The 21,063-nt window shown below is 37.3% G+C and overlaps 1 protein-coding gene across 1 annotated transcript in view; it reads left to right on the top strand.

The window, feature by feature from the left end:
- CAMK4 (calcium/calmodulin dependent protein kinase IV) overlaps positions 1–21,063 on the top strand; it is a 207,957-nt gene that overhangs the window by 161,103 nt on the left and 25,791 nt on the right. The window contains exon 6 of the mRNA XM_046668104.1: positions 20,293–20,383. Within this exon, the coding sequence (XP_046524060.1) occupies positions 20,293–20,383 (91 nt within the window). The remainder of the gene's footprint in view (positions 1–20,292; positions 20,384–21,063) is intronic.

Here is a 21,063-nt window from a genome sequence, read left to right as displayed (position 1 = left end):
AAAACTAACCATGCTGTTACCAGAGGATCCAGCAGTTGTGCTCCTTGATATTTACGCAAGGAGTTGAAAATTTATGTCCACACAAAAACTTGCATACGGATGTTTATAGCAGCTTTATTCATAATTTCCAAAACTTGGAAATTTGTCCTTCAGTAAGTGAAAGTATAAATAAACTGTGGTATATCCAGACGATGGAATGTTATTAAGACTGAAAAGAAATAAGCTAACAAGACGTGGAGGAACCTTAAATTCAAATCACTAAATGAAAGAAACCAACCTGAAAACATCACATAGTATATCATTACAACTATCTGACATTCTGGAAAAGGTGAAACTATGGAGGCAGTAAAAAGATCACTGATTGCCAGAGGTTGGGGTGGGGTTGAAGGGATGAATAGGAGGAACACAGGATTTTTAGGGCAGGGAAAATACTCTGTAAGATACCATAATGATGGATACATGCCATTATACATTTGTCTAAACCCATACAATGTACAACACCAAGAGTGAACTGTAATGTAAGCTATGCACTTAGGGTGATTATGATGTGTCAATGTAGGTTCATCAGTTGTAACAAATGTACCACTCTAGGGAGGGATGTTGATAATGAGGAAGCTATGCGTGTGTAGGGGCAGAGAGTATATGGGAACTCTATGTACTTTCCCTGGTCTATAAACTAAAATCTTTAGGAGCCAGCATAATGGCATAGTGGTGAAATTTGCCTACTCCACTTTGGCGGCCCAGGGTTCGTGAGTTTGGATCCTGGACATGGACCTACACACCACTCATCAAGCTAGGCTGTGGCGGCATCCCACACACAAAATAGAGGAAGATTGGCACAGATGTTAGCTCAGGGATAATCTTCCTCAAGCAAAAAGAGGAAGGGGCCGGCCCAGTGGCACAGTGGTTAAGTTCGCACATTCTGCTTTGGCAGCCCAGGGTTCAATGGTTCAGATGCCGGGTGTGGACCTATGCACCACTTGTCAAGCCATGCTGTGGCAGGCGTCCGAGATATAAAGCAGAGGAAGAGGGGCACGGATGTTAGCTCAGGGCCAATCTTTCTCAGAAAAATAAAAGAGGAGAATGGGCAGGAGATGTCAGGGCCAATCTTCCTCACCTAAAAAATAAACAATAAAACCTTTTAAAAAAGTAATCCAAGTTTTCTTTTAAAAGATCTATCTAAGCTTTTCTTTTCTGGTTTTATATATGATTAATCTCAGCAGATAAAATATTGAAAAGGACCGACCCTGATATTTCACATAAACAATATTAATAGCAAAACAATTCTGCAACATGTTTGTGGTCAAAAGAAAATTAAAATTCTATTGCATAAATATTCATGAGACAAAATGATGTGATAACATGAACATTTTTCACAAGGGGTATATATTTTTATATATCCCTAATTGAGAAAGTAGACTTCAAAGATGGGCAATAACAATATAGTCATGCACCGCATAATGTCATTTCAGTCAATGATGGACTACATGCACAATGGTAGTCTCATAAGATTAGTACCATATTGCCTAGGTGTGTAGTAGGCTATACCATCTAGGTTTGTGTAAGTGCACTCTATGATGTTTGCCCAGTGATGGAATCACCTAATGATGCGTTTCTCATCCCAGTCATTAAGAGGTGCATGACTGTACAGTTATCCTTCACGTACTTATTACCCAGAAATTTCACTGTGGAAATAATTTTAAATTACTTCACCTGGTAAAGAATACTAGATTCACCGTATTTATATCTGGTTATTATGTGTAGAACAGATTGAAGCCAAATATCCACCCTCCAGTGTCCTGGTTCCCAGATTGAGATTTTCTCATTTTAGGGACACTAGAAGGCATTTGTTAAGGGCTACGGTGCAGTTTTCAATATGTCGATATGTTTTATGAAAATCACATATGTGCCTTTGAGAATGATGCAATAGTTAATGAAACTCCAACTCCATTTGATTTGGCTTACATTTGTCACTGAGGGTGGCCATCCTGGTATCTCTTGCTATTGATAAAGTTCTGGCTGGCAGCTAGAGATAGTACATTCTATGGGCTACTGGGTTACATGTTTCTGATTAACAAGAAGGAGATGGGCCAGTTAATCATTACTTAATAAATATTATTCTATAAATACACTTTTTCTAAATTCAGCATCTACCACATGGAGAAATAAAAGAGATCCTTGGGGGTAAAAATTGTAGTGACTATTAAATGATCAATCAAAATTATCCCAAATCAAGGCAGAAAAAACCATTCCTTCTGCATCCCAAAAAGCAGGGTACCAGTAGCCTGAGGGAATTGGGCAGAAGCTCTATGCTTTTCCTTTAATGGGAGAAGATGCACAATTTGTGAGTAACTCCAGATTCTCTCACTGGTGCTCTGTCTTGTATTTCCTTTTTCTCAAAAGAGGCATCTCCAGTATCATTTTTGCTCCTCTGTGGAAGAAGCCTGGTAATCTAGAGTTTTTTTTCCAGAAATGTTTTAGGCCTGATTGCAGGATTTTCTTTCACTCTTAACATCAAACCTTTGAAAGTAAACTGCTGAATGATTAAAGATTAAAGCCTGAGTTTGCTCAAATATTATGAAAAGCTTTGGGAGTAGGATATGCTGTCTCCGTTCACCATAAACCCCTCCACTGTTCCCCAGCCTAGTGATGAAGAGCGCAGACTCCAGGCGAGACTATGAGGAGTCAAGTCCCAGCACCGCTACTAACTCTATGAACTTGAGCAAGTTCTTTAACTTGGCTGTTCTTTATTTGTAAAATGGAAATAATAGAATTATATATATTAATATAATATATAAGGTTAATATAATAGGATAAATATATATTTGATAAATCACTTAGAACGGTGCCTGTCACATAGTAAATGCTATAGAAAAGTCATTAAATAAAAATATTTGAATATGAATTTTGCCCACTTCACTCTTACATTACCTGCCTGTCTATTCGAGGCATTCGAGTTTGAGATTCCTATTCTAAATAATCTCTTAAAGTCTGCACTGGTTCTAGGATTCGTAGAGTAATCCTTCAGAGAGGGCTTCCAAGGCCCTTACTTGTAAAGCACATAGATTATCTAAATTTACTATAATCTAAAACCTTGTTTAATAGGAATTAATACTCTAGTATAGGCACTTGCTGTTTTTTAAAGTATATAAGAGTTGGGGGCACTTAACGCTCAAAAGTAACTTCAATGTATCAAAGCCTTCAGAGTCATCATTAAATTGCATTTTATTTTCTTTAAATGAAATGTCACAGAATATAATAGATCATTCGACTGCTTTCATCTGGAAGGATCAAGAGATGATTGTCATAGAGTACAAGAATCTCTGAAAACCAATGTATACAGGCAAAGTTTATTTTGTAATTTCTGAAGCATCACTCTGAAGTATTTTAATTACTAAGTGAGCTGTTGCTACTAGTATCTGAAAATTAGTAACCTTCAATATAATTCCTCATATCAATACTTTAAGCAGGCTGCTTTAGGGATATATTTGTATAATAATTATACCTTTCATATATTTAGAAATTTTTAATTTTTGTAGGTATCCATTTTGCTTCAATAAATCTTAAAAGATTTATTTCATAAATTATGTAAACATTATATAAGTAGTAGAATAAAATAAATGGGTACTTCATCTTTGCTTGGAAGGAAATGTGGCCTATACTGGTTAAAATATTGACTCAACTCTTGCATAGCTTTAAGAATTATCAAGAGGATTATCTCCAAGCCAAGCACTATTGCCTCTCTTTAACTTATTTAATATGATTTTTATCCTTTATATCTCTACAACTTTGGATCCATTTCACACATGACACTACCTTCAAACACTTCCAAGGGTCCACAAAAAGGGAAGAAAGTCTTTCTAACCAAGGAGCAAGCTGAGATTACTTTTTCTTTACTATATGAAACCTCAGAAACTTGAATACAGTAGAAATTTTGATCCATTTTGAATTAAGTGTAGGGTTTGATCAATATTGAACTAAGTGCAGAGTTTCTCCAGTTGTCATTCTTTCTTTCCTTAACAACTTTAACTGCATTTACTGGTTCACCAATAGCTGTCATAAGTTCAACATGGTCTCAAATACTGAGGATAATTCCAATCTTAGGCAGCAAGTAAAATATTATTTAGAAAACGTTGAAAACGTCTGAAGTAGTTTTGGCAATGTGTGCTTCTGGCCAACACAAAATAAAAAGGAGCTAATTTATACTTTTCCCTGAAACAAACAAAAAACCAGACAAAAAATACGAAACATGGTTTTCAGACATTGGACATCAGGTAGCTCAGGATGGTGATTTCTGAAAAAGGGAGCACAAACAATATGAGCCCTACAATTGCCTGAAGAGAGTTTTCAGGCTGCCATATAGGGAGGGAGAGACCAGGAGAAGTCCAGCCGTCTCCCTGAGATGAGAAGACAGAACAAAGAGTCTGAGAGGCCAAGGAGGCTAGAGTTCACAGAGCAGAGTACCAGAGAGGAGAGAGTTGCACTGAGATAGATCTATGGAAAGCTGAAGGTGCGCCCTCCCCCTAAATCTTCAGCTGAGCACTGATGAACACACACATGTGAAGGAACTATCCAAGGCCAGGGGAAGAAGTGCAGATTAGAGGGAATAATGGCTGCAGTTCGATAGGGATGGGAAGAGTTTATGTTCCCAATACACAGAGTGGACAAATTGAACAAAGTCTAAAAGCAAGCCTCAAAACGATCAGACTGTTTCCAAGTAGTGTAGCTTAACTGCATCCAGAACAAATCTAAAGAAGATCACCAATATGTCTGTATTTGTTCAGCACCCAAAGATAAAACTTACGTCTTTCACCTAGTGAAAAATTATGAGAAATGCATGCAAAAAGCACATCCAGAGTGAGACTGGATGAAAGCAGGAGAAAAATCAACCAATAGAAACAGACTTACAAATGACACAAATGAAATAAGTAGTCCACAGAGACATTGAATCAGTCATTATAACCGTACTCCATATATTCAAGAACGTAGAGGAAATATCGAGGATGTTAAATAGATCCATGGAAGACATACAAAAGAAGACTGAAATCAAACATCTAGAGAAGAAAATTATAGCATCTGAGATGAAAAAAATATATAGTGAATGGAATTAACAGCAGTTAGACATTTCAGAAATAAAAGAAAGTGAACTTGAAGACATAGCACTAAAAACTATCCAAGTTGGAACACAGAGAAAAAACATTGAAATCAAAATTAACAGAAGGTCAGTAAGCTATGGAACAACTTCAAGTAGCCATATACATATAAAATATATATATATATAAAATATATAGATAATATATATACACACACACACATATATAATATAAAATAATTATATATAATGTAATATATTCAATATATAAATATATGTATAATTGGAGTCATTGAAGAATGATGAGAGATAGAATTATATCTGAAGAAATAATATGCTCAATTTTCCAAATTTGATAAAACTTATAAAGCCACACATCCAATAATAAAAAATTTCAAACACAAGGAACATGAAGAAAATGATACCAAGACACATCATATTCAATTTTCTTAAAACTAAAGATAAATGAAATACCATAAAAGCAACCAAAGGAAAAAAGACGCATTGTATCAGAAGAACAAAGATAAGCATGACATTAAATTTTTCATCAGAAATAATGCAAGTAGGACACAGTGGAATAACATCATCAAAGTATTATAAGAGAAAAGATAGAGCAACCTGATAGTCTAAACTCAGTGAAAATAGCTTTCAAAAAGGAAGGCAAAATAAAGACTTCATTAGACATGCACAAGCTAATAGAATTCATCACTAGCAGACCTACAACTAGAGTAAATTTGCTTGTGCACTGCAAAACGGAACTGATCAATTATGTTGTATTTCACTGCCCAGCCTTGCTGTCCAAGGGCAGCTATTGATATTGCCTTAAACAAAGAGCAGAATGAATTGAGTTCACTAAGTTTCTTGAACACAGAACCACACAAGGTTATGAACTAGGATAGACATAGGACCTCTAGTCCAAACCAAAGATTTTAGGAGCTGGTTCCTGTCCTAGTGCAGGTAGTTCCACCATTTTATTTATTTAATAAACATTTATGAAATGTCAATATGTGCTAGACCTCAGAATGAGTTCTAGTTATTCCTTGGGTTTTTTTGTCTATTTGTTGATGTTTGCGAAAGAGCCTCATTCAGCCCATAATTCTGACCATTCATTCACTCCTTCTTTCGTGCATTATTTTTACAAACATTTTTCATAAATCTATCAGGCTTTTGCCTAGAGTCCATGGGTACACAGGTGAATAAGACAATCCCTGCTCTCAAGGAGTTTATCTTTAATTTTGAAGACAAGTACACAAGTAACTATGATAAGAATATCAGAGTATTGTAGGGATATGAAGAAAATACTTTGGGAGGGGACAGAGAAAATGATATTTATTTTGCTTGTGGGATTAGAGGAAAATTTCACAGAGGTGGTGTGTAATCTGGGTTATGAAGTGTTGCAGGTACTATTGCTGTATTAACAAATTATCCCCAAACCTAGCAGCTTAATAGCTCACATATTCTCTGGGTCAAGACTTCAAATAGAACATGGTGGCAATGATGGTTATCTCTGCTCTGTAATGTCTGGAATCTTAGCTGAGAAGACTTAAAGGTTTGGGAGCTTGATGGATGGAGGCAGGAATTATTCACAGGTGTCTTCATTCGCATGTCTGGTAGTTGATGATGTCTGCCACATGGGACCTCAGCAGAGGCCGTCAACTGGAGCAACTATACTTAGCTTCTCCATGTTGCCCGATTTTCTTACAGTATCTTGGCCTTAGGATAGTCAGACTTTTTACATGGCAGCTCAGGGATCTAAAAATGAGTATCTAGCAAACGGTAGATGCTGCACTGACTTTTACGATCTAACCTCAGAAGTCAAACAGTGTCACTTCCACTGCGTTCTATTGGTTATCAGCAAGTAACAGACCAGATTCAAGGGGAGGAGAATTAAACTCTACCTCTACATGGGGAGTATCAAGATTCTGGAAGAGCATTTGGGATGAGTAATATTATTGCAAGAATCTTTAGAAAATGCAATTTGGCACATGAAAGATTATTATTATCCAGGAACCAAGTGGGAATGTGTATGGCATAGCAATAGTAAGTAAAGCTATGTGGCTAGTGCATGGTAAGAATTGTCCCAGGATAATGCATAGCCAAAAATTAGGGACAAATTTTGAAGGACCTTTAATTTTCATACTGAGGAGATTAGACTTTAACTAATAGGCACTGAGGAGCCCTTAAAGGTGAATTGTTTTTGCTTTTAAACTGGAGGATTGACATGAGTTAATCTATGTTTTAGAGACATGACCTAGGTGTGGGGATGTGTTGGGGCGGTTGGGAGACAAATGTTAATAGTGCCAGAAGAGAATATGAAGGACTGTACTAAGTGGTAACAATGTAAATGGAAAGAGAGCGTAGATATGAGATGTATTTTGGAGGTAGAATTAATTGGGCAAGACTAATGAGAGAAAAGGAGGCATCAAAGATGACTCTGACGTAAATGACAGTGCCTAAGAGGCCCCAGGACTTGGCTGTTTGCCTAATGTAGATTCCTCTGACCCTGCGATGCTCTACAGATCACGGCTGACCATGGGTCTCACAGCCAGTCAGTCCTAACCATGCCTGTTGATCTGGTCATGGGACATAGTAGTCACCTACTGCTTTTCTTATATATTCTGTTGATAATTCTGAAGGTGTCCTAGAGTAGAGGTTGAGGGTAAAGACAGTGGTAGTGGCAGATCTCCAAGGTAGATACGACACAAAAGTAGAGTATTCACTTTGAAGTTCTTACTTAAATTTATGTATATTGAGTCTCAATTTTCTGAAGGGTAGAGAAGAGTGAATTTATGCAATTTAATTTTTCTTCCCAGTAGGAGAACTGTAGTCAGAATACCGTTTTCTTTTTTTAACGACTGGTTCTTCTTTGTCCTGTTAGATTTTTAAAGAGATTCAAACTTCCTCCTACCAACTCCTGAGACATTATCAATTAACCACACACAGCCCATCGAACACAGCATAGCTGTAATTAAACTAAATTACTATGCAGTAGCTTTCATTACACAATGACACAGTTTTGTTAGGACCATAGAGAGAGTTTAATTACATGTCTAGACACCCCCTGAATTCAGAGCAGCAGGATTATCTTTGTCTGTTTAGAAGTGAATTTGAGCTTTTGGTGATTGCATTTTTTTTGAAAGACCAAATGGTGACATATGTTTGGGATTTTTTCTTTTTTTAAATTCCACATTATACTTTAATGCATATCTGATTTAAGAACCATTTATACATCTGTGGACGTAGATGTTTTTCAAGGAAAATGAACAGATTTTCACTCTTAGTCATATTTGATATATATTTCACTTGCATCCAGAAACTTTCTTTCTCTAATAGATCCCAAATATCCACTCTTAATTTATTAACGTAGAAAGAAAGTACTGTAGTCTGAAGCACAGTCATCTCTCATAATAATATTTCCAGTTTCCTCTTCGTTGTAAAGAATCTCATCTCTTTGCCAGAAGATGGGGAGCTTTCTACATTCATCCTCAATCCTGGCCACTCAGCTTCTCTGGACAGGATGGAGAGTTCAGCCTCTCTATAGACTCCGTTTGACCAGGGCATGCAGATTCGGGAGCTCCCTTTGTTTCTTTTGTGCTCTCACCTGATCTCTTCTTTCTCATTACAAAAAGGTGTTTGCTGCATCTTTCTCTGTAACTGCAGATCACTTTTGGACCTTTTTTCAAGGTCCACAGTGCATTGTTGCTATGCATTATCTCTGAATACCACCTCCATTTAATTGGTCAAATCTTTCCATAGCCTCCGTTCCTAAAATCTCATCTTTCCTGAAATATGACCACATACATTGGAAATAAGAAAACGAAATTATCACATGTTTATCCTCTCTAAACATTCTCAACATCCCCTTGGAAAGTTGCCTCACAACTTGCACTTGCTGTAATCTTATATACAAATATATTTTTATATACTGATTTGTTTGTTGATTACATGTACATTGCTTCAGTTTTCTTTATATTTTTATATTCTGTTAGCATGAGACTTGCCTGTTTAAATCAGGACAGATCACTTTTTTCCTTTTTTTCTTTTGCACAATGCATAATTTAAAATGATAACCATTCACTTAATAATAATTGCTATCAAAAGCAATGGTAAGTGTTTCATTGTCTTAATTGAGTGGTCTTTTTAGATTTTGAGTTGAATCTAAGGAAAGTAATATAGGTAAAATGATATTTTCCACCAGTACTGTATAAACTATTCTTAGAAATATGTACTTAGCCTTTTATGACATGCACGTATATAAATAGACAGGAAAATGAATTTCCAACCTGTTGAAAGTATCCATGTTTCCCTGCTCTGTACACCAGGAGACATACCGAAATCAGAAACAAGAACTGAAATCTGACTGTTCTTGATGAGCTCTTTGCCTGTCAACTACTCCATGCTGACACCCCAGGTTTCTTTACCCAGTGGCATTCAGAAGTACGCTCTCTGTTAGCATCCCGCTCCCTTTCCCCATGACATTGATAGTCCAGCAAAGCTTTGCTCTATCCAGACACTTCTAAGCCACACCCAAAATCTACAGCTATGATGCTCACATAGGAACCTTACTGTAGGCACAGCAGCAGGTCCAGTCCTTGTCAAGCTCTCCACTGAAGTCCAGCAAGGTGCCTTCATTTAAACACAGGCCTTTTGGCTTGCCCACTGTTCACTAATTTGTTATTATAGCTGGCCAAATCACTACTCGGTTTCATTTTATCACACTGGCAAGTACAATTTATGAATGTCTCAGACATGAAGGGAACTGAAGAGAAAACTAACAGATGAATTTTCAGCTGTCTTCCCCCGAACTCCCCTGAGGCATATGCTATGTTGGATATTCAGATCAACTTCAAAGGATGTGAAAAAATTAATTCAGCCATAACTATTAACTTAATGCCACTACAGAACAAAAACTAATTATGTAATTATTCAAAATGTCGTTTTGAAGATGAAACCCTTTGGCCTGATCTTACAGTTAAAATATTCTTATTGGGTTTTGGCTTTTCTCAAAGTGATGCTGTAAATCTCATTCGTTTAACTGATTCTCAGTGAGCACCTTTGAGAAGACTAAGCATTATTATCCAGTAAGTAAATGTTTCATAAGCACACAGATACTGAGCCTTATTTCAGCTAAATGTATCAAAGTGATGTTGCTATGGAAATATATTGCTACAATGTAAGCACAAAATTTTTAACAATGTTAACTTGTCTTACAAATCAACAATGGCAAATGAATAAAAAGTGCAGATTACCACCATTCTTTGAACATCTACAAGAAGGTGACTAAAAAGTAGAACATACATGTCTATGGGAAAAATTATTTATTAATCATTCAAAAGTATTTATTGAGTGCATACTTAGTACCAGGTACTGTGCAGGAAATTAGGTATCTGGGGAACCAGATAAAAATGTCTTTGTCTTCATGGAGTTTTTAGTCTAGTGAGGGAGACATCCTGAACATAAAACCTGCAAAGAAACATAAAGATAGGAGAGATCAATGAGAGTCTATAAGAGTGGGCACCTATGTTAGTTTGGAAGGTCAGGTACAGCTTCCCTGAGGAACTGACATTATAGTTGCATCCCAAGGATGAGGAGGACTGGCCAGGTGAAAAAAGCATTCCAGAAAGAGTGGGTAACTGGACAAGGATGCTGAGATGGGAAAGAGATTAGGGTTTTTGAAGAACTGAAAGAAAGTCAATATGGATAGAACAGATTAAGAGAGGGGAAGGTGGCAGAATCTGAGGCTGAAGGGGGAGGCAGGAACTGGATCACCAAGGCTTTGAAAACCATCATAAATTCATGGGAAACCACTGAAGAGTTTCCCAAGGAGAAGATATGGCCTGATTCCCTGTGCTTCTGTGTGGAGAATAGATTGAAACGGGGCACGTTGGAAATCAGAGTAGAGAAGGGACTATTGTGGTGATCCAGCTGAGGTCATGGCAGTGACATGGAGAGAAGCAGGGCGATTTAGGAGACATTTTGGAATTGGAATTGACAGCACTCTGTTGTGAATTGGATGGAGGCACTGAAGGAGAGGAGAGCATCAGTTTCTGACTTGAACTCTTGAGTTGACTGAGAGACCACATTTTGAAGTAGGAAAAACTGGAAGAAATGGGCTAGGAGAGTCAAGAGTTCAGGTTTGGACATGTTGAACCTAAGGTCCCTGTGAGACATCCGGCTAGAGATGAGACCTAGGCAGGTGGGTAAATGGTCCTGGAGCTTAAGAAACAGTTTTGAGCTAGAACATCCTTTTAGGGTTCTATCATGGAAGGGTCTTTACATTCTTAAACTGCTAGCAACGTAATTACTTGGTTTGTTTTGTTAATATGAGACCAGGCAAAGTTACCGACTAAATATATTTATTCATATTCAGAGTCCATCATTTGTAGCAGATGCGTGGTATTCAAGATAAGCAAACCTGAAATGCCTGCCACTGATATAAACCTTATTTTTTAAAAAACTCTTCACCCAAGTAATATATAATTTTTATAGTTAAATTTTATCGAAGAAAAATTAAAATTAATTATAATCACACCACAATTTTTTTACACACGTGTGTACTTTTTTGGTCCTATAAAAAGTAGCTGAAAGGAAGTAGGCAAGCGAGGAGAGTTTACAATGAAAAAGAAAGCAAGGAGCACAACCTCAGTAAAGATCTAACTTAAGAAGCAGAGTCAAAAAAATGTTTGTTTATTTATTCATGTACCTAACAAATTTGTGTGTGTGTGTGTATGTGTGTATAAGGAAGATTGTCCCTGAACTAACATCTGTTGCCAATCTTCCTCTTTTTGTTTGAGGAAGATTGTCCCTGAGCTAACATCTGTGCCCATCTTCCTCTGCTTTTTGTGGGACACCACCACAACGTGGTTTGATGAGCAGTGCTAGGTCTATGCCTGGGATCTGAACCTGCAAACCCCAGGCCACAAAAGTGAACTGTGCAAACTTAACCACTACACCAGTTGGCCAGCCCCCTAACAAATGTTTATGGAGCATCTACTGAGTGCCAAGGCCTGTTTTAAATTTCAAAGCAAGAATCACAGGGTGCAGTGTTTTCCTTGGCCTATACAGGGTTTAAAATTTTTTAAGTTCATTGCCAATATTTAAAATTTGGAGTATTTACATCAAAAAATATGAAGTTTTATCTTGCCTTGAAAACTCAGAAGAGCTGGCAACACGGGGCCTGCATTCCTGCCTGACAACAATTGGCTGAATCTGAGTCAGCTCTGCTTCATAAGGGGTCACAGTGTCTCCAGGGACATATGCATCCCTGAGACTTCCAATGTTTCCCTTTTCTTTTACACTCTGACGACTTCCTTCACTCTCTTAGGGTACCTTCCTGGCCCCTGGAGAGTTTATGACCCCTGCTCAAAAGATACAAAATAAATGCAACATTGCTGCTGCCATGTGTGCCAAAAGCAAGGGAAAGATGCTGAGATTTTAAGCAGAGGAGCAACGTGACTAGATCTTCACTTTTAAAAAATGACTCTCATGGCATTGTGGAGCATGGGCTGGAGAGGAGCTAGCAATTAAGCTAGTTATCAGAGTAATTAGGAGGGAAAATGTGGATATGGCCTGGCTGAAGGCAAGAGCAGTAGGTAGAACTGGGCTGGCTACACGAGGCACTAAGGAGGGAGAACTACGCACAGTCATGGTCTTGGATTGGATGTGTCAGGGAAAGGAGGTGGGGGAGTAGGACGAATCTGGGTTTCCGGCTTGGCCAATTGGATGATGTCATTTGTTGGATTTGAAATACAGGGATAAAAGGAGCAGATTTAGGGTAAATGATGAGTATAGTTTTGGGAATGTTGAGCTTGATACACCTGTGAGACATCCAATTGGAATGGAAATTAGAAAGTTCCATGGAGTCCAGAGCTACTGAGAAGTTTGGGCAGGTGATAGAGATTTGTGACACAGTAGAATAAATTGGGCCTCGATTTGTGGCTTTGAATGAGCTCACTCAGGAAACAAAGGAAAAACAGAAGGTCCTGAGAAACTGAAAGACAGGAGCCTGGGGAGGAGACTGAGGAGAGAATGGAGAAGTGAGGAAAACCAGGAAGCTAGTGTTGCGAGAGCACCAAGAGATGGGAGTCTAAGTGAGAGACTAGTCCCCGTGCTCAGATGGCAAACAGGTCAAACAAAAGGAGTCAGAAAGTGTGTATTGGCATAGATACAGAGAACAGACTGGTAGTTACTAGAGGGAAAGAAGGATGGGCGGAGGGCGAAGGGGGTAAAGTGGCACATTTGTACAGTGATGGATGGCAACCAGACTTTTGGTGGTGAACATGATGTTGTCTATACAGAAGTCAAAATATAATGATATACACCTGAAATTTATATAGTGTTATAAACCAATGTTATAAAAAGAAAGGAAGGGAGGGAGGGAGGGAGGGAGGAAGGAAGGAAGGAAGGAAAGAGGAAGAAAGAAAGAGAAAGAGTGTTTGGTTTGATGAGGTCAGAAATAAAACTAAATAAGAAAAAAATGAGAGGAGAGGAAATGCAAACTGTGAGTTAAGACTGCATTTTCAGGAAGATTGACTGATTAGAGGAGATCATTAAGTATAGCTAGAACATGTTGGCAATCTGTGGATTGGAAAGAGGTGGAAGTCGTGTTTTCTTTTTTTGTTTCTTTTTGATGATGGTACTACCCTGTCTAGAGAAATGTATATGATGAAAGAGAAGAAAGAAAGAGGGAATAGGAAGGGAAAAATGGAAGAAAAGGCAGGAGTGATGGGGCAGGAGGGGAGCATGGGACAGGATCTGAAGCAGCACCAGGATGGCTCTGAACTACAGAGGATCCAGGAGAATCAACGTAAGCAAATGACGTGCTTTGAAATGCAACGATTTATCAATAACCAATGCTATTTATCACTGGAATTCTGTGTTTTGTAATTGACAGAACTATAGTAAGAATGTTTCAAACCTTAATTGCCACAAACTTTGTTCATTTTCTAACTTCTAAACATTCTCACTATCAACTCTAGACACATATGTAGTAATATCAGTCCATATTTCACTGAGACCTATTTCAGGGGTGAAGACTAATGCATAACATTCTATCTCTCTATAATTTATATTGCATCTTCTTGGGAAGAGAATTTGTGGCAAATTAAATGAAAAAATGCACAGGAAATAAAGCTATGAAAGTCGGAAAAGGAATCAAAAGCAGGGAGAGGAGGGGAGAAATAAATACATGCAAAGCAGGCTAGTTATTGTAATCGAAACCTCTTTTTCACTGAGAGTTTCGGCAGCCAAAGCAGAAGGGGAAACTATGATGAATTCTAGAGCAAGTATTTTCTGATCAAAGTGTCCTTTGATATTTCAGGAAAAAGCAAGTTTTCCAAATCTCAAAGGATTTCTAAGTGTAATTTATTTTACAAGAGACACGGAACAGCAATGACAGAGTCCTAATAGCTACTGTCTATGGAATAGAAAGAATATCTTCTACAGGCTAAGTGCTGGCGTGTCTCATATCTAATTCTCACTACAACCCTCGGAGTGGATGTTGCAGATCAGAAAGCTGAGATTCAGAGGGTAGACAATTTATTTAAGGTTACAAAGCTAATAAATGATATACTTGGGGTATATTGTTCTCATGAAGTTGTTCTTTAATAATTGTTCCAAAAACAGTATCATAAAAAACTCAATATGCTTATTTCATATACCAACCCTTGATCAAAACCGAGGACACAATATTGCAACAGGACTTGGCAAAGATATGACATTGGCACCAAAACATTAAATTTATTATTATAAAATCCTTAAAAATGTATTTGTTTCTATCTTGATTACCCTGCACATAAAATTATATTTCTCATTTTTTTAATAATACACTTTAAAAAAATCGAGCCAGTAAATTAATTGTGCTTCCCTGCCTCTGCCTCTTCCTTTGCCTCCTCCTTCTCCTTTTAATTTTTATTCCTTAAAGTTTTAATTAAATTCGTACACACCTGTTTATTTGCTGTTCCAATATCTTTATTAAAGGTTCCCATTAGTCAAGATAACCTTTAGTAGTTAGGTGCTACAATTATTGTCAAATTTATTTGCTTCTCTATTAAATTGTTGGACTCATATTGGATTTTACAGATCTTCTCCCAGTGTTATTTGGGTTTTCATCTGTTTTCTTGCTTATCTTTGGTTTACTTTAATTATGACTATTTTTAACACTTAGTTTATTCTAAAATATTCAGTTATCTTATTTCTTAATTTTTCTAATCTTTTTGTCTATTTATGTGGAATCCCCAATATATAAATAATCTGTAGCTAAAATCAACAATATCTTGTTAAGGTATATTTCTCCATAATTAGATATTTCTTAATCAGTTCTGTATCATTAATATAACGCTATAAAATGTCTTTGCACATTTTTCCATTGCGTCTTTACACAATTTTGAGGAGCATTTTTTCTCTTGATTTCCTTTTCTTCTCCTCTTCTCTATGTGCAGTCATCTTTTTATGATGGGATGAGATCAGTGCTTCATAAGATTAGAGGTGTGTCTTTTATTTAAAAGCCAGTTTGAAAGTAAAGGGAGGTGTGCCTGTTATTCAGCTCCTAAGCTACTCTTTTTATGTCTTCAGATGCTCTAAGACACAAGTTTTCAAAATAAAGTCTAGGAATTCCAGAAAGATCCCTGAGGCCCTTTCAGAGGACTTCTGTGAAGTCAAAACTATTTCATCATAATATGAAGGCATTTCCCCTTACTTTTGAAAGTACAGTGGAATTTTCCAGAGGCTACATGATGTGTGCTTTTACAATGGACAATGCAGAAGCAGATATGCGAATCCAGCTGTCTTCTATTACACCAGAAATTAAAGAAATCTACAAAACTTTAAAATAATAGCATGCTACTCACTAATTTTTTTTGTTTTAGAAAATATAGTTATTTTTGTTTTACAAAGTTTGTGTTAACCTGTCATGAGTTGTTTTATTTTTAAATAAATTAATGTTTTTTGGTTTTTGGTTTTTTTTGCTGAGGAAAATTTACCCTGAGCTAAAATCCATTGCCAGTCTTCCTCTTTTTTTTGCTTAAGGAAGATTCACCCTGAGTTAACATCTGTGCCAATCTTCCTCTCTTTTGTATGTGAGTTGCTGCCATAGCATGGCCATTGATGAGCGGTGTAGGTCAGTGCCAGGGAACAGAACCCAGGCTGCCAAAGCAGAGCACACCAAACTTAACCACTAGGCCATGGGGCCAGCCCCAATAAGTAATTTTTTTTCTCAGTCTTAAGTTCTAACACAGTAACTAATGTTAGATATAACTCACATAGCAAAAGCTCTCCAGAGTTCTCAATAAATTTTTTTACTATAAAGGAGATCAAAAAGTTGGAGAGCTGGCACTATAAAAGTGTTGCTCCTTCTAATGGTTTATCTCATTGGGGGAAGACAGAAGATCATACTCCAAATAGTCCTTCTTCCTGGCTTTCTAATTTGAGATAATGTAAAAGTTAAATATACTAACTGTTGGTCAAAGGCAATCAGTAGGTCTAAGCAAAAATAAAATAGTCACTCCTGCCATTTTGTCAATCAAATATATGTAAATGCCTCCTCCTACGTGTGTACATGATTATATCATGACTTTTAATAATCTTTCTACACCAAGTAATTTATATCAAATGATCCCTGACTATATTTTTAAAAGTCGGGATCATGACTTTTATTTCTTTGCTTTATTTTGTTTTTAAATTTGTTCCTCTGGTAGCACATAGTTCCTAAATCTATATTTGCTCTAAAGCTTTTCTTTTTTTATCTCGTCTAACTCTCCTGTATGGAATGCCAAATGGTGTTTGTTTGTTTTTTAAATTTGGAGTTAAAACACATAACCACCATTTCTGATCAGGAAAGCCAGACAACATTTAATGAGAATCTTTATATAATTAGTACTTTGCTAAACCAACGCTTGTCAGTTCATCTCATTTGTTATTGTTATTGTGTTGCTATTTTCAATGTCCTTCCCAAAGCAATGGAGCTTCTAAATTGGGTTAGATGGCGGGGGAGCTATCATCATTTTCTATTGATCCCAAGCTGTGCAATTCTTAGGTATGTTCCAAAGCTACTATATGAAATACTCGTATCTTTGCCTTCAAACTCAGCTTATACAAGATATAGTATCTTCCTCCTCAGGGGTATGGTAGGTTTTCCCTGGATATCATGCAAGGCTGAGCATGGTGCACTATCATTCTCTCATTTCTCCTCCCACTCTCACTACCTTCCCTTTCCTTCGTTATTCTCGCCTCCCCTCCTTCATCCCCATCCTACACAATCAAGTAATACACATTGCTTAAGCATCTGTTTTGGAATCATGGAATGGGTGAGGCTCCGGACTCTACTGGCAAATGCCCGAGTCTGAATCCCAACTCCACAATGTCCAGGTGCGACACTGTAAAAATATCTTAGCCTCTTTATGCCTCTGTTTTCTCATTTGCAAAACAAGCATGAAATGAGTTACCTGATAGAGCTGCTGTGACGATTTATGAGTTAATAGGTATAAGGTGCTTATAATAGTGCTTGGAATATAGTAATATTACAATATTGGGACATGTACGCTATTATCTCCATGTGATAATTGTCTACTGTAAGGAGTGAGCCAGACCTGGTAAAACATGAGGAAAAGCAGTTTTTGACTTTTTCTCACTGTTGTCCTAGCAAATCATCTCTGTATAGCCATTCTTCTCCTCCATGAGTAAAATTTCAGGCCATTCCCATAGCTTTTCAAGTCACTCTTGGGTAAAGAAAAGACCAAAATCTTAGACTCACCCAACTTTAAACTTCTTCCCTCCCCCAACTTAAACCTTAGAGAGCTATAATTTATAATTATAGGCGGTAGGGATACTTGTTTTTTCTTCTCTTTTTCTTGCTCTTTTCAACCAGCTAGATGGTATTTGTGGTCCTTCTAGTGTTGAGATGTGAAGGTGATGGTGGGAAGGGGGAGAAGAGATAGAGGGTTAAGAAAGGTCTTACCAAACTGATACAGTTGTGGTCTGGCCTCAGTTATCTCTGGGTGTGGCAGGTTACAAATGCCTATTGTTCTTTTCCTGGGGGACGTTGTTGTTGGCTCTACAGAGACATCTCCATTGCAGGGCAGTTCTCTCACTGCAGGTGCTCTGAGAAGTCAACGGCTCCTCAGCTGCCTGCTGTCATCTCCCTCCCGAGATGCTGAGAAGGCATCATTCAGGCAGGAAACACTCCTGCAAAGGGACCTCTTCAGGGAGACTCGTGTCTCGTTCCCTTCCCCACAGTCCACGTTGGGCCCATGAGAAATGTGCACCCTTGTACAGCTATTATTTGAGGGCAGCTGAATCTCAGGCCCTCTCTCCTCACTCACCTGCTCCACACATCTTTCAATTTTTCATGAGCCATACCTCAGTCTGTTTCCCCAAATCACCAAGTGACACATGTCAAACACCACATTGTGACCTTGAAGATGTCCACTTCCTCTTTCTTGGCTTGAGCAGAAAGAAAGACTCTCTCCCTTCTCCTATGAGACAGGAAAGGAGAAAAAAGGCAGCTCTCTGGCAACTTTTTCTCTTAACAGAAAAATGGGCAAGGATATGAACAGGCAGTTCATATCCTTTCCAAGAGGAAAATCAACCGGCATATGAAGAGAAGCTTGACTATACCAGTGAACAGAGAAGGACGAATTAAACCAAATTTAAGATAGAATCTTTATACTCCAGCTCAGCAAAAGTTAAAAATACAGATTTAGTAAAGACATTAGAAAAACATATATACTTCCATTGTTTATGTGAGTAAAAATTGATGGAGTCTTTTAGGAGAGTGATTTTTGCAGTAAATATTGTAATAAAAAATCTATATATACCTTTGGACCCCACTAGACCTGCTTCCAGGTATCTGTCCTCGAGAATCACCAGCAAAAATACCCAAATATCCAAGTGCTAGAAGGTTTATTACTGCATTATTTGTAATTTTTAAGAACTTGAACGTCCATCAAAAATGGAATAGCAAAATAAATTATGATACATCCAACAAAATGGATTCAAGAGTTAAATAGAGGGGCGCAGCCTGGTGGTGCAGTGGTTAAGTTCACCCATTCCACTTCTGCGGCCAGGGTTCATCAGTTTGGATCCTGGGTACGGACCTACACACCGCTTGGCAAACCATGCTGTGGCAGGCATCCCACATATAAAGTAGAGGAAGATGGGCATGGGTGTTAGCTCAGGGCCAGTCTTCTTCAGCAAAAAGAGGAGCATTGATGGCAGATGTTAGCTCAGGGCTAATCTTCCTCAAAAAAAAAAAAGCAAGTTAAATAGAATAAGCTAAAGGGGTATGTGGGAAAGGTTTCAAAGATATGTTGTTAATGAAAACAAAGCACTGTAAAAAATTCATACTAATGACACATTTATGTAAGAAAATGGAAAAAACCAGGTATATCTCTTTGTATATGTATATTCATGTTTGTAAATGCATAGAAAAAAAGAAACCATTTCAAACTGATGAGTGATTATTTTTGGAAAGGGATCTGGGACTGGGGGAAGTGGGGTCAGAAAGGACTTCAACATTCACGATGAGAGTATGTTACCTGTGTGATTACTCATAATTTACAAAATAAGTTAAAATATAGTAAAATGAGTGTATTTGCTAGAGGTGATCTTTAAGATTCATCTCAAATATAGTCTTGTTTATTTATACTGATAGTGGATTTACTAATCCTCAGAAGAGCCTATGACAGCATTTATTGCCATAACAATATATATCATATTAAAGATAGTTCTCTGTAATAACTACTCACATCTAAATGTCTGTTCAAACAATAATTATGAAGTCTTTGTTATGGTTGTGAGTTTCCAGATGACACTTAGAATTACACTTTTCAGATAATAAACCAGACAAATTTCAATACACAGCACCTTCACCTTATTATAATAATAGTTCCAGCTGATATGGTAATATGAATAAAGAGAGCCACAATTAATATTCTCCAAGGTATGAATATTTCATTTCTGGCAGTTGGTTGCATACAATTTCAACTGGACTTCACTTTTAGATAACTAGATATAAGCTGTTCTCTAATAATGTATATTTGAAAACGTTTCCCTTTATGGCGTTTATTTTTAAATCGTAACAGGTATGTGCATTCTTGAATCACGTCATTTAGTAAAAACTATTACAATTCTGAAAACAGTAAATATAAATGTTGGAACCATAAATATAATTACATGAATGTCACTTCGTTATTTCCCCTATTTAGTACTTACATGAAAATGGGATTGTCCATCGTGATCTCAAACCAGAGAATCTTCTCTATGCAACTCCAGCCCCAGATGCACCACTCAAAATCGGTGAGAACATTTCCTGATGTCTTAAGACCCCTTTCTCAGGGCAGAAGAAATTTGCTTCATAGAATTTTAAAATATTGCACCACCCAGTTTCTTTTCCATTCAATTTCCTTGAATATTTGGTTTCTGTAAGAGAATAATGCTTTGTTTTGGAATCTGTGCTCTTTCCGGGAATATTAATCTGGAAATTAGTGCCTAGAATTGGTGCTCCATTGCTGGACACACAAAGGAATCACAGCCGTTAGAAACAGTGGGGACTTCAGGAGGTGACCTTGTATTTTGTAGATAAGCTTGTATAGAAGAAAACCACAGATAACGTTTCTTTTTTGAGTTATTAACTTTTATTCCACAAGTTAGTTGGAGCTTAATTTTAGATAATCAAGAACTTTTACACAAAATGCTTAATACATCTTAGTGAATTTAGCCTCTGAGTCACTTGTTTACGGGAACAGAGATAAATTGAGATCTGTGCTTTCCAAAGCTCACTCCACAGAACACTGATTCCTCAGCAGAGTGACTGGAGGTGAGTAACTCCCTTTTGGGGAGATGGGAGTGGAGTGCTAAGGTTGGTCAAATAAGATAGGAAAAGCCAACTTAAAGTTAAACAATATGTTTTTTTAAACTTTCTTTTTTTTTCTTAAGATTGACACCTGAGCTGACATCTGTTGCCAATCTTATTTTTT

Source organism: Equus quagga, chromosome 7, assembly GCF_021613505.1.
Source record: "Equus quagga isolate Etosha38 chromosome 7, UCLA_HA_Equagga_1.0, whole genome shotgun sequence".
Classification (NCBI taxonomy): domain Eukaryota; kingdom Metazoa; phylum Chordata; class Mammalia; order Perissodactyla; family Equidae; genus Equus; species Equus quagga.
Note: the sequence above shows the minus strand (reverse complement) of the source record. Positions and strands in the feature narration are given on the sequence as shown.